Source organism: Bos taurus, chromosome 3 (genome assembly GCF_002263795.3).
Source record: "Bos taurus isolate L1 Dominette 01449 registration number 42190680 breed Hereford chromosome 3, ARS-UCD2.0, whole genome shotgun sequence".
NCBI lineage: Eukaryota > Metazoa > Chordata > Mammalia > Artiodactyla > Bovidae > Bos > Bos taurus.
The window spans coordinates 1,182,065-1,196,137 of record NC_037330.1 but is presented as its reverse complement, the minus strand read 5'-3'; the positions used below and the strand labels follow the sequence as shown (position 1 = coordinate 1,196,137).

The 14,073-nt window shown below is 42.3% G+C and overlaps 1 protein-coding gene across 3 annotated transcripts in view; it reads right to left on the bottom strand.

The window, feature by feature from the left end:
• Positions 1-13,270, bottom strand: part of CD247 (CD247 molecule) — an 83,980-nt gene extending 70,710 nt beyond the window's left edge. For 2 of the 3 annotated variants that reach the window (XM_005203420.5, XM_059881473.1), the window contains exon 1: positions 13,078-13,267. In XM_005203420.5, the coding sequence (XP_005203477.1) occupies positions 13,078-13,135 (58 nt within the window). In that variant the 5' untranslated portion in view covers positions 13,136-13,267. 3 annotated transcript variants of the gene reach the window in all.
• Between the last annotated feature and the right edge of the window lie 803 nt (positions 13,271-14,073).

Genomic DNA, 14,073 nt, shown 5'->3' with positions numbered 1-14,073 from the left:
CAAGAGTACTGGAGTGGGGTGCCATTGCGTAGCCCCTGAGAGAAGATCAAATCAGCACTCCTCCCAGAATCCTGTCAGGAGCAAGACAGAGGATAGGCAGAAAGAAAGCTAAACGCACACAAGTAAATAGAGCCAGAGTGCTTTTTGTCTCTTGGACCACCATTTCTTCTCTGGTAAGATCCAGAAGTAGAACCCAAAGGTATCTATCTCTTTCAGTTCAAATATTCTGTGATTCGGTCATATCAAGGAAGCCCCACTTAGGTCACAGAAAATCTTTCCAGAGAGGCTCCATTCTTATCACTGAAAGTAAAATTCACTGACAGCATTCCCCATATCCACACCAGCTAATCATGATGTTACCAAAGCCACTTTTCATTACAAAGGACTTACACTATATGAAAGGTTCATTCCTGATGATTTTCCAAAATTCTAGTTAATTTCTCACAGGAATAAATGCAAAATTAGAGCCACATTATTGTAAATAGTGCACATAAATCGAGACAAAAATTAATAATTTTTTGTATTGTATTATTTTTCATTTGCATAATTCAAAATCCCATTAAATGTGAGTTTTTATATTCCCTTGGAAAGGATTTTTTAAAAACCTTCAGAGAAAAGGAATGAAGGTGATGGAAGAGAAAGGTAAAGTCCCATGATCATATCTGATGGAGAAAGACTGTGGGTTTGAAGGAATTCTATGGGGAAAGCATCCAGGAAAATAGAGAGGACTCCCTAGAGAGGACTCATTACAGGGACAGCACCTAGGCCCATTGAGAGGACTCCCTAGAGAGGACCAAGCAGCACAGTACCATCTTCCTTGGGTAATCATTCTGCACTAGTCTGAGATGATTAGTCAATTTGGAGGTTAGATGCCTTTTTTCTTTTTAATTGAAGTTACTCCAGGCTTGCATGCTGCTATGAAATATTCAACCCAAAATTTAAAAATCCCTAAACAGCCAAATCTCTTTATCCTTTGGCACAGAGGAGCCATTTTGTGCTCTTAAAAATGGCTGACAGGAATTTTCTGAGGAAGCTATGGTCAGAAACCAAACCAGAAATTAGATTGGCTTCAAATATGAGGCTTTGAGTTTAGAGCCATAGCTAGAAACTGATGTGTTTTTTTCCTAATGAAAAAAATCAAGGAATTGTCATGAAGATCAAAAACTGCTCTCCAAACCTTCCCTTTCACATCCTCCCCCCAGGCGACTTTGGATTGCAAGAGCTCGTGATTATAACTTTATTCACAATCCGTTTTTGGTATCCAAGTAGCTCCCTCTCCAAGATGAAATTACAAAGCTTTGAAAATTAGAGGTACCCTTCTGCTCACCCTAAAGAACTATTCCTGATGAGATGCTCTGTTGAAATGGAAGGAATTTGCTTTACAGCAGCCTCCCTTGTGGAATTCTGGATAGGAACGTTTAACAATACGGCATTTGCAATGGGCAGGTGAGAGCTGACCAAGTTTTTAAAGGGGATTTCACAGGCCAGGTCAGCAGGGAGATGGATGGGTGAGCTGTGGTAGATACAATTATTTGACTTTCTGAGCTGTTCTTTTGAAGCCTCTACATTTAATAGAAAGAAATAGAAAAATCCTCTTTGCCAACCTTTTGTAGCTCAATCTTTATTGTTCCCACTGAAATCCAAAGAAAACAGGCAAGATTCATTTTGTCCATAAAGCATTTATGTATTTTATATAGGTCTGGGTTTTGAAGTGTTGATAGAGAAGTAGAAGAAAAGACAAAGTTTCCTCTCTAATCTGAAGAAATCAAAGGGAAAATTTCTGAAGCTCTCAAGCCTAACTTAGAAGTCCTGGGTGGTATCTCCTGATATATGCCTCTTTTGCTATTAAACTCAGCATGGAAATTAGCACAGGCTCACAAAATGACGGAAATCAGACTAGACCATAAAGAAGCAAGCCTGTAGGGAAATTAAGACTTTCTCGTAAAACCAGAGAACATGACCTATAGAACTAGGGAAGCTTTCTCTTAAAGAAAGAAAGCTTTTCTTTCTTTTCAGCATCCATCTCTCAAAGACTGGTCTGGTTAATGGGCTGGTTGGGCCAACCATGTAGAGGATTGTTTGTTTGCCTTGGGGTATATGAGAAGTGCTTGATAAATACTCACTCAATGATAAGTCAATTGGTTTACCAAACAATTTGTTTTAAGTGAAAATTTTTGTTTTCATTTTAAGTTAAAAATTTCTTAATTTTTTATTCCTGGTATCAATACCACAATTTACAGGACAATATACCTGATATACTGAAAGGAAAAAGACAAAGCTTCAAGTGATAAAAGACCTCAGGAATGTATATCTAACTGATACTGCATTGCATTAATCAATAGCTACACTTTTTGCAAACTGTGGCTATGACAGTCCCGAACAAGAAGGTTCTCTGTTTAAGCTGCAATACCTTTTCTGACTATGGTCATCGTTCCTTCTGTAGCACATTTTTACAGCCCCTTCAGTGCATTTTGGAGGACTGCCTCAAAGTAATCTGCAGCTTTCCTGATGACTCCTCGCTCTCTCCTGCTAAGAACTTTAGCCCTTTTCTGCTGAGTTGTTGGAACCTTCTGATACCATATCCACCCCTCCACTACCAGATCTATGACCATCAACATAGGGACTTGAGCTTCTTCCACCAAAACCGTCCCACTTCATAGGCCCATAATTTGATTGCTGTTATTCACTATAATTTCCAAATCATTATAGTATCCCCCACTACCATAGTTACTACTGCGAAAATGTCGTCTTTCATTGTAACCATTATATCCTCTGCTACCATCAGCATTTCTGTTACCGTGGTTTCCATATTCTGGCCCCCCACCACAATAGCCTTCTCTAATGCAAGAACCAGGACCATCGTGATAGTTGCCACCATCACCTCCAAATTTACTATATCCCCTATCATCCACCTCCTGCTGCCACCAACTCTATGACTCTATGACCTCTATGACACCTCTTCCATCAAAGTTTCCTCATAGCCTATAACATTGCCACAAAACTAGTCTTTCAAATTATATTCTTCTGAGTCTCTAATGCCACCAACAGATATTTTCTTCGCTGTTAAATGAAAGCTTCCCTGGTGGCTCAGATGGTAAAGAATCTGCCTGCAACGAGGGAGACCTGGGTTCTATCACTGGGTCGGGAAGATACCCTAGAGAAGAGAACGGCAACCCATTCCAGTATCCCTGCCTAGAGAATTTCATGGACAGAGGAGCCTGGCGGGCTACAGTCCATGGGGTCGCAAAGAGTCGGACATGACTGAGTGACTAACACTCTCCTTCACTTTCTTTAGGAAGAGCTCTCTTTGACTTCACTACACACCCATCAGCCTTTTGTGGTGCAACATACATTCCCCATCCACCTCCTGTGACTGCAAAAATAAGTCACAAACCTAAAGACCCTGGGACATTTTGCTTGGAGGTTTCTCATGACCACACAGTCTATGCGTGTGCCCCATTTCTTAAACTGTGCTATTAAACTGTCATCTGCAGTTTCAACCCTCAGAGCACCAAAAAACAGTTTTCTCAAACTGCTCTGGTTCCTTTGGATCAAAGCGGTAGCACAAAGACACATAAAATTCTGAGTATTTTAGCAAGAATGGCAGATTTTGCTTTAAAGCAGCAAATTTAAAATAAAAAAATCATGTTTTCAGCTGAGTGCTTCAAAGAAAACACAGGGCAGAGAATTAAATTCTTGTCACCTTAGAAAGGTCTGTAAGGCCTAAAAACATGCCGGCAGAAGTTTCAGCAAAAATGAGGCCATTTGTAGCATTTTCTGCTGGGCACCTTCTCCCTCTCCCTTCCCATCCCGTGTTCTCTTTCCCAGCTGTGGATTGAGGAGGCCACTGAAGGGCATTGTGCTACCCAGATGGTTTGAATAACCAGATATTGAAAATAAGTATCACACATAAAAACAACTACAGCAAAAAACTATCAGTCTGGCAATACCAACTCTCGACAGCCAAAATAGGTTACTAAGAGCCACTTTATCGAATTGCTTAGCAATCTGTTTTGAGGGCAGAAAGAAAGAAAAGCATCAAATGTATTTCGACTATTTTAGTCAAAACTTATAGGATGACCACTGTGGGAAGAACTGGTGAGAACTGGGGAACTGGTGGCGTTTTCTGCTCACTGGTAAGTGTTCCTGAAACTCTGTGTGCTGGGCCTCCACTCTGAGCAGGGCTCACCATAGGGAACATTTGCGTTGGATTTTTAACTATGAGTTATGAGAACAACAATTTTCCACCTTCCTTTATCCCCTTAATGCTGCTAATAATGTCAACAGTGAGTCCAGGAGGTCCTCACGTATCTGGACTTGATTATAAGAGGAAGACAGGGTTTCCACAGCGGGGGGCAAGGCAGGGTCAGCATTCTAGGCAGAGGGAACCGAGAGGAAGGTGGAAAGAAAGAGAGCAGGCTTGGGAAAAGGGAGAGTTAGGAGGGGAGTACTTAGGGCAGTTGAGTGACCTGAGAAGTCTCTGTATCAACATGGACAGACTTAGAGATTGTCCTACTGAGTGAAGTAAGTCAGACAGAGGAGATACATTGTACGACATCCCTTATATATGGAATCTAAAAAGAAATTATATAAATAAATTTATTTACAAGGCAGAAACAGATTCACAGACTTAGAGAACAAACTTATGGTTGCAGGGGCAGGAGAAGGAGGATGTGGGGAGGGGATAGTTTGGGAGTTTGGGATGGACATGTGCACACTGCTGTGTTTAAGATGGATAATCAACAAAGACCTACTGTACAATACAAGAAACTCTGCTCAATGTTTTGCGGCAGCCTGGATGGGAGGGCAGACTAGGGGAGAATAGATACGTGTATATGTATGGCTGAGTCCCTTCACTGTTCACCTGAAACTGTCACAACATTGATAATCAACTTACTCCAAATAAAAAGTTTGAAAGAGAGAGAAAGAAAAGGGTCTCTATGAAGGAGTTGCTCACACCTCTCCATAATCCTAGAGATTCTAGTTTGGACAGAAGTTGTCTTCACTCCCTTCTGCAAAGAATGCCTGGAATGGGTTCAGCGACGTCTCAGCTCCGCCATTCTCCTGCCTAGATTGCCAGCTCTAAGCTCAAACAATGTTTGCCCTTCTTTCTACAGAGCTGTCCTGCTGCCACCAGCTTCCTCTTAAATGCACAGAAAACCACTCACTGGTGCACATGGAGAGACATGCCAGCAGATGCAAGACACGTTCATTTGCATGCAGACTAGCACACACACATACCACGGACACGCCAGAACATATGCACAAACACACAGCCTCACACACACCTTCACACGTACACTGGGGCACAGACACTTTTACCCCCAGCAGAGCACACAGGCAAACACACACCAGCACACGCGTGTGCTGCACCCACACTGAGCCGGCCCCATGCTGGAGTCTCCCGGTTCACTTGCCTTCTCCTGGCTTCTCTGGCCAGTCTGCCTCCCAGGGCCACAGATGGCAATCTCCACCTCCACCCCTCCAGTCTATCTTTTCTACTCTTCTCCTATAATAGCTACTCACTCCAAGTCTCCCAGCCCATAAGAAGAAAAAGCAGTTCTAACTCAGGGCTGACGTTCACATTACAGTTTAGAATCAGAACAACATCGCATGATGCAGAACTGGTGAAATGTAGGAACACACAGCTGACTTTCTAGTACCTACAGCAATACAGAAAAGTGGGGATTTGTTTAATCTTACATGGTGATATTGGTTTTAAGCCATTCTCCCCAGCTCTGGGGTTTGCTGAAAGCCACGCACCTAGAGCCAGCAGCCCTACAGACACCTGGAGAATCTCCGGGGGACTTCTCTTTTCCCAGTCCTCTTGCCGGGCATCTTGGGGAGCAGCCCCACTAAGATTCACTGATATTCAGAATCTGGCAATTTAAAGCTTCTGCTCTGAACATCAGATTTCTTTTCTGTTTGCTTTGCCCCAGCCAACAGCAAAAGGCTTTGCACTCTCAGAGCTCAGCCCAGGCAGATGTAAGTGGGCTCAAGGCTAAAATCTGACATAAATAATTAATAATTGATTGTAGACATTTGTTATTTAAAGACAATTCTCCCACTCCTTTAGGATTTATACAAGAAACCAAATCTCGACTCAAGGTCTGTGTGTAATATTAATAGTACACTATTCTTTTAGAAAAACTCACCCCACAAAATCTTACACACTCAATGAAGATACATTGTTACCAAACAGATCGATTAAAGGCTATTATTTAGGATCAAATCTTCTCAAATACAATTTAATTTATATTTTGATCTCCACCTATGAATAATGTGGTAGGGGCAAGGAGGGGTCCCTACACACACAGAAGCTGGTTGAATTGCAAACTGAGGTTGGTCCCTCTCAAGAAATGCTCCCAAATATGTGTTTTTATTAAGAGAAAAACAGGAAAGATGGATTTTACCATTTGGGGTGAACATGAGTTCAGAATTATAGTAATATGCCAGAGGAAAACACAATCCTATATTAACAACCAAATATTTTATACTAAGGAAAAAATATATAATGAGGATACTCAGTATCAAAACAGTTATTTCTTACTTCAGAAATTGAAAGGAAAATCACAATGCGTGCTAACTAAGGGGAATACCTTCAAAAGTCTGCTTCAGAATTCAGTCATCGCATGTATAATATTGCAAGTTGACAAAAAGCCTGGTGGAGAGGCTGCATAGAACATTCGAGAGCACACGCCTTGAACAAGGGGTCAGAAAAATTGTGTTTGGGGCCTGGTTCTACTCAGGCAAGTCACCAAACCTCTGATCCTCATTTCTCTTTCTATAAAAAGAGAATCTTACTACTTTTTCGGCCGACTTGCCATAGGAGAGTTATGAGTGAAGGTATTGGAAAGCGTTTTGTAAATATAAAGGGGTAACTGCACTAATAGAACGTTGGTCTGGACCAGCAAGGGTCCTGCCTGTCTTTGTTCAAATGCTTTCTATTTATTTTTTTCCCCTTGAGCCTGAAAATTAGTTGCTGAGTATCACAAATCATAACCGGCAAGCAAAGCAGACGGTGGAAGCTCCTAACATTTCCACCACTGCAATTTGACTGCTTCAGACAGCAGTTTGCTTTCTCTTCAAGTCAATTCTCACCAACAAAGTCCTTGTGCGGCCATAAATCTACGGTCGATGCACAAGCGTAAGGGACAAGCCAGAAAATGCTGGACTCTGTCCTTGGATTTTTCACAGTGGGAGCTTCCACTTAGAGAGTTAAAAATATGTGATAAGGTAGAAGTCTGGATTTTTTTTTTAAGTGTTTGTTTTATTTGTTTATTGGAGCTTCAGGGAAGACTAAGATTTAGGTTCCTAATTCTATGAGCCAATACCAGTGAGACGGTAGGCAACTTAAATGTTCTTAAAAGTCTGGTAATTTTACAAGACCATGCAATTCATTTTGTAGCTGAAAGGGGTGTTCAGCTCTCTTCTCATCTTACAGATGCAAAAACTAAAGAGATTTCTGCCCAAGTTTACACTGCAATTTAGTGACAGAGGAAGAAAAAGAAAGCATGTTAGTACCAAGTTTTCTACTTTCTTCTACCAGAAACATTATATCCTTTCTGTTTTGTAGGTTGGGAAACTGAGGCACATATCATAATGATTACTGCTTTTGCAGCACTTCTGTGTACAGGCACTTCTAAGTAGCATTTCCAGCCCACATTGCTCTCTATGAGGCAAGACATCGCTACCGCCATCTCGTAGAAGAACGGGGCTCTGAAGGTAAGCAACAGGCCACAGTGAAAGGATGGTGAGGGATCAGGACTTCCATCCAGATCTTTTTGGTTCAATGGCCTCCTCTGTCCCTTCACCCTATTGCCTGCTCCAGAAAAGATAAGAAACACTTGCAGATGGTCAGTTAGGGAAACAATTCTCTTTCCTTGATGGAAAAACTGTTTAGACTTCAATAGAAGTCTAAAGTATCCTAGGAAATGTTTTTTTACTTTAACCTATTATTTTAATTATCAACCCTAGAGAAATTAGCCCAAGGAAGTAAGTCAGAAAAAAAAAATTTTAAGCTATATATGTTAAGATTTTCTTGCAGGATTAGCTATAATAACAAAAATTAGAAATAGCCCAAATATCCAACAATAAGTAAGAAAATACGATGCATAAACTATGGAATTAACATAACAATTAAAAATAATTATGAAAGCTAAGCATAAAAAAGATACTCAGAATAAAATATTAAGGAAAAAAGCACATGAAATTGTTTTTGTAATAAAACTGTAATAAGCGCCAATACTTTGGCCACCTGATGCGAAGAGCCGACTTCAGGGTCAGAAGAGACCCTGATGCTGGAAAAGACTGACAGCAGGAGGAGAAGGGGACGACAGAGGATGAGATGGTTGGATGGCATCACCAACTCAATGGACATGAGTTTGAGCAAGTTCCAGGAGATGGTGAAGGACAGGGAAGCTTGGTGTGCTGCAGTCCATGGGGTTGCAGAAAGTCGGACACGACTAAGCAACTGAACAGCAAATAATAGCTATATAAAGATATGTAGACACTTGGGAAAATTTTGGAATGGAATTCTTTTCAAATTTATAACTTCCTCTGATTTTATGATATTTTTTGTAAAATATTTCAAATGAAGACAGAAAAAAATGATAGCTAGTTGAGATATTTACATAGTAACTGAGACCATATTGGACTATAATGATTAGATATCCTGCTTTTTTTTTCTTTCTATATTTTGAAATAGACAATTGAATAATTTGATTTATGCTTTAATCCACAAATTTTTATTTTTCTCCTTCTTGCCTTTCATTAATTTATTAGTCCATTAGTTAATCTCCAACAGTGGTAGCCTTCTTTATTTTCTGCTTTTCCTTAATGTTAAAGCCAAACCAGAAAAATGAATATTTTTCCTTGTCTACTTTTCAAGATATAGTATTAGTTGAATCATATGAAATTATCATTTTTGTAGGTCTCAAATAAATGAATATCAAAAATTTCTTACGGTCCAATCATAAAATTTTAACAGTGGTAGGATTTTATCTTAGACCATCCTTATAAATAATTTTAATCAGTCTATTTACTCAAACTGCCTTGTTCTCTCCACCTGTTTAATTTTTAAAGTACTTTGTTTTACGCTAAGTTCTCTAGAAGAAAAGTCTAAATAATGCCCCTCCATAAACCATTACAGTGAATTTAATCACACAGAAAGGTCTAGACTTCATTCATTCACCGACCCTTTTAATTCACCCAACAAATATTTACTGTGTGTGAGCTCTGCTTCAAACACTGTGCTAAGTGCTGGGGTATCTCTGAGCAAGATTAAAGCATCTTTTCCCTCAGAAAACAGACTGTGTTTTAGACTGGAAGGAGTAGTTGTGTATGTGCAGTGACTAAATAGACCATTTTGTTTCAATTAACAGATCAAATGACTAGTTTGATTATTTTTAACCAAATGGACTTTATGTTTTCTCAAATTGGTTAAATCTACAGTCACTTTAGTACTGATAAGAACTAACCTTGGCCCAAACAGAGAAGAAATTTATTTCGAACAATTGCTGCTATTTATTTAATCAGTTAGCTATGAGTGAAAGTCACTCAGTCGTGTCCAATTCTTTGCGATATACAGTCCATGGAATTCTCCAGGCCAGAATACTGGAGTGGGTAGCCTTTCCCTTCTCCAGGGGATCTTCCCAACCCAGGGATCAAACTCAGGTCTCCCATATTGCAGGAGGATTCTTTACCAGCTGAGCCACCAGGGAAGCCCCCATAGGTAAATAAGGCTCAGGAGAAAAAGGATTAGAGTATGTTTGGACAACTCGAAAGCAAGACAGTTCCCTAGTGGTGCCTGAATTCTTTGAAATAAAACAGAAAATACCATATTCAGGGATTCTTGAAAATAAAAGTGCATATCCAATTAAAAAAATTTTTTTAAGACAAAGGCAAAAATAAAATGATTTTTTAAAAAAATTCAGCAGTGGTTATTCACCTAAGCAACAATTTCGCAGCTGTTTTTCTGGGGAATGTTTTGCAGCAGCAGATGTGTAAATAGGCTAGCAAATCTGAGAAAGGCCGTGGTATAAAATGAAGCAGATCATGTGGATAAGTAGAGCCAGATGACCAGAAATCAAAATAAACCACTGGTGAACGTGCCATCCATGAAAAACTTCCTGGCGTCCTGGCGTCACTCAAAAGCTTCCCTCAAGCACGGCCCCAAGCAGTTTAAGCAAACGTCTGATTGCAAAGAGTGTTCAGTTAAATCCGTTAAATACCCTGGTCACTGCGCAGCCACGCCAACCATTTGGCTAAAATTCTGGTTGGCCACCCTGACCAGTGATGACCAGGCAAACTGTGTTCTAATTTGCTCCCCCTAACTACTTATATCTATTCGTCATATTTTCACGTTGAGGGAATATCCCCTAGAAAATAAGTATCTCGGAAAAATAAAAATGGTTGCTGTAACGCTCATCCTATGACCCAGCAAAGGTTTGACACTTGTTCACAATTGGGCCTCCCATTGGCAGGGATCACCACTGTGTTCCCGAGCTGTTACGGGCATGCTCAAAAACCCAAAAGGAGGGTGGACTGGATCTCAACAGATGGAGAAAATGTCCAGTGCTGCTCTACAACACAATCAAAAGCAGGTTAAGAATCTTAACCGTGGGTTTCCATTTCCTGTCACTGGGTAATGAAAACAAGAAAACAGTCCAGGGTGTAATAGTAATAAAAATTAATACAACTTTTACGTATGGACGGTTTAGTATGTATCAGACATGCAACATTTACTTCTCATTTTCACAGCTCTGCAATGAAGGCTATTCTTACTTTAAAGGTGAGAAAACTAAGGCCCAGAGAGGTTCAGTGACTTGCCTAAGGTTGCACAGCTGAGAAATCGGCAGCACTGTAATTGGCCTGACCCTTCCCACATCACCTTTTCCTGAGCCTGTGTGTCAAAGCTGCATTTCCTTGCAAAGGAAGGACCAAGGCCACATTGACCACTGTGAGATAGTGGCCACCTTGGTGTTAAAGGCACTGACGAGTTGAGGGCTCTGCAGACAAAACTCTGCCCATACCATTAGGCACTCCATCTTAATCTCTTTCAGCTTCAAGTGACTATCTTAGCAGACTCACCCAAGAAGACTTCCTCAGGTAGACAGACTGGGGCATTATTTGCTGTGATCTTAATGATCTGGGCAATTGCAAGAAAACAAATGGAAAAGTCTTAAGTAAAAAGAAGAAATCTTAAAAGGGTTTGGGGAGTAAGTAACTTAATTGAGCGAGAAAAGAAGGAAGACCGCAACTCAAATTTCATCAGCAGCCTTTCCTCCAAAGGAAATCATAAAGCGTGTCTTCTCAGCCTACATGGGTGCCTTTTGTGGCCCTTGGTGTTAAAGGCCCCTCTAAGCCTCCCTTGCCCTCCCTCAATGAGGCTAGAAGCGTCATCTAAAAATAGCTGAAATTTCAATCTCCAAACTGGCAAAGCAAGTGGCTTTGAAAGATGAATCTAAAGCTTTTCTTCCTGTACACTGCTTGTGGAAATGGGTATGGCCCCCATCTTGTCTTCTGGGTGGGGTTTTGTTTACCACGCCTGGCAGTCACTACCACTCAAGCAGCTTTTCTTTTCTAATTCTATTGTCCCTGCCTTAGCCTCAAGGCTCAAAACAAATAGACCCCTGAAAAAACTTCAGATGGTGAAATTACCTCCTGAGTACAGTCCCCCACTTGAAGCCCAGGGTCTGAATCTATTGCTGTCATCTGTTCCCTCTGAAGTCATTGAATTCATAGGCTCTTATGGCGTCACAGGTCCCCCCACCCTGCCCTGCACACAAGGATGGGCTGCTCTGGGCTCGCCCTGGTGTCCTTACCCCACAGTACCACGTGACTCATACCCAGCAAGCCCTTTTCTGAGAAGAGAGCTGTGATGTTACAGAAAACCCCATGATTACTTAGTCCTCGAAACCCCCAAGGCCCTAGGCCGGGGCTGTGCCGTATTCTCTGGTAGGAGCAAAAGCGCCCGTGGCCTCTCCGGCTCTCCCACCATTGTTGCCAAACGCCCTCCCACGCTGAGGTGAGCTGTAAAGTGGAGAAAAGGCGTTGGGTTTTGACCACTCTCCCACTTTTTTAGATTCAAATACAGCCTGTCCCATTTCTTGTAAAAATGCCAAGATGCCAAACCCCAGACAGAATCCATTTTGTCTTCTTTTCAATTCTTCTTCTTATTATCTGAGCTGGAAAACACAGTGGGAATGAAAGGATTGTAGAAAAGCTAGTCTCTGGGGACTGAAATGAAGTGAGGAGTAAGTTCTCTCGTTGGTTGGTTGTTCCTCGTGGTGGTGACCTAACAAGTCACATCCTCTCATCTGTCCCCTACATGCTGTCAGCATCTCTGGCTTTTTGGCCTGAGACAGACAGCTGCCTAAAGCAAGGGGCAGTGGGTGAGTCACGGAGCCCGGGGTGGGTGTGTCAGCAAGCAGCCCTTGGCTGTGGGGCGCAGGGGCAGCCATGTCAGAGCTGAGCCTAGATGTGGGCCTTGAAGAAGGCCGCGTCCCTCCTTCGTTAACCCAGTCAGCGCCTGGCTTATGGAGATGCTTCACGTAAGCCACAGCCGTGACCCCAGCCATGACCCTCTCTGCCCAACAGCACATGAAACATTCTTTGTTGGCGAAGCAGGAAGGCAGCTGAGTGACGGAGCCAGCAAGGTAGTAAAAGAAGAATACACAAAGACTCGGAAAATGCTTCAGCACAAAACGTGGCCCGGGTGATATTTTCTGGTCCCTCCCAGCTTCTGTTAAGTTCTCCCTCTCCTCTTGTCCACACAAGCCCTGCCTCAGTTCCTCCTCATCCTTCCCCCTCTCTCCTTTAATCACTGGAAAAATCCATACTTCACACAGGTCTGTTTTCAAGCAGCTGACTCTAAGCTAATTTCCAACTTGGCCATATTGAAGCAGATGTCTCTATAGAAACAGACCCTTCCCTGTTCAGCTGCCCATTGCTTTGGGGAGGGCAAGATTTAAAGGAGACATTGGCTCTTCTCCACACCTCTGCTCTCTCCCTCCATCCCACACATTGTACAAAGAGTTTCTAAAAGTTCATTTCCATCGAAACATCCAGGCTTACCTGTAATTGGGAACTGTGCCTGCAAGATGGCCACAATAACAAGTGCTGTCCACTTCATCTTGTCCTTCCCCAGGATGGTGCCCGGAGGCAGAGGCTGAGGCAGCTGTGACTGGATGAAGAAGAGGAAAGGAGTCTCTGCTGGCTTTGTTCTGCTGCTGCCTCCTCAGGAAGTGGAGGACGATGGGCCTTTGAGAAGGCACCTGCCAACCGGGCCAAGAAACTCACACTCCCCCTTTCGGTTCACAGGCAGGAAGCTCTGGAGGTTTGAGGGTTTGGGGTGTGTGTGTGTGTCTGTCTGAATTTTTGCTTTTTTTTTTTTTGTCGTCTCCTTTAACCATTGTTTTATTTTCCTTCTTTCTAATTTTTGTCTGAGTGATAGTTGCTCAGTCATGCCTGACTCTTCGCAACCCCATGGACTGTAGCCTGCCAGGCTCCTCTGTCCATGGAATTCTCCAGGCAAGATTAATGGGGTGGGTTGCCATTTCCTTCTTTTTGTCTAATTTTTATCTAATTCCTATCTTGATTGGTGTAGTCAGCCCCTAAGCAAATACATGACTTCCCTGGTGGCTCAGACAGTAAAGCGTCCGCCTACAACGCAGGAGACCTGGGTTCAGTCCCTGGGTCGGGAAGATCCCCTGGAGAAGGAAATGGCAACCCACTCCAGTACTCTTGCCTGGAAAATCCCACGGATGGAAGAGCCTGGTAGGCTACAGTCCGTAGGGTCTCAAAGAGTCGGACACAACTGAGCGAGTTCACCTTAAGCAAATACAAGTTCCCAGTGCATTTAAGAATGTTCGCTGCTCTCCTAGATTCGTGTATTTTATGGTGGTTGGTGAGACGACAGAGCTCTAGACTCAGAGTCAGGTAAAATGTGGAGATAGAACACTTGGGTCTTAGTGCCATCTCTCTTATCCGCTTGCTGGGCGGCCTTGAGTAAGTCACTCAACATCTCTAGACCTCAGAGTCCCTACCGATAAAGCAAATTGCTGAGGATGC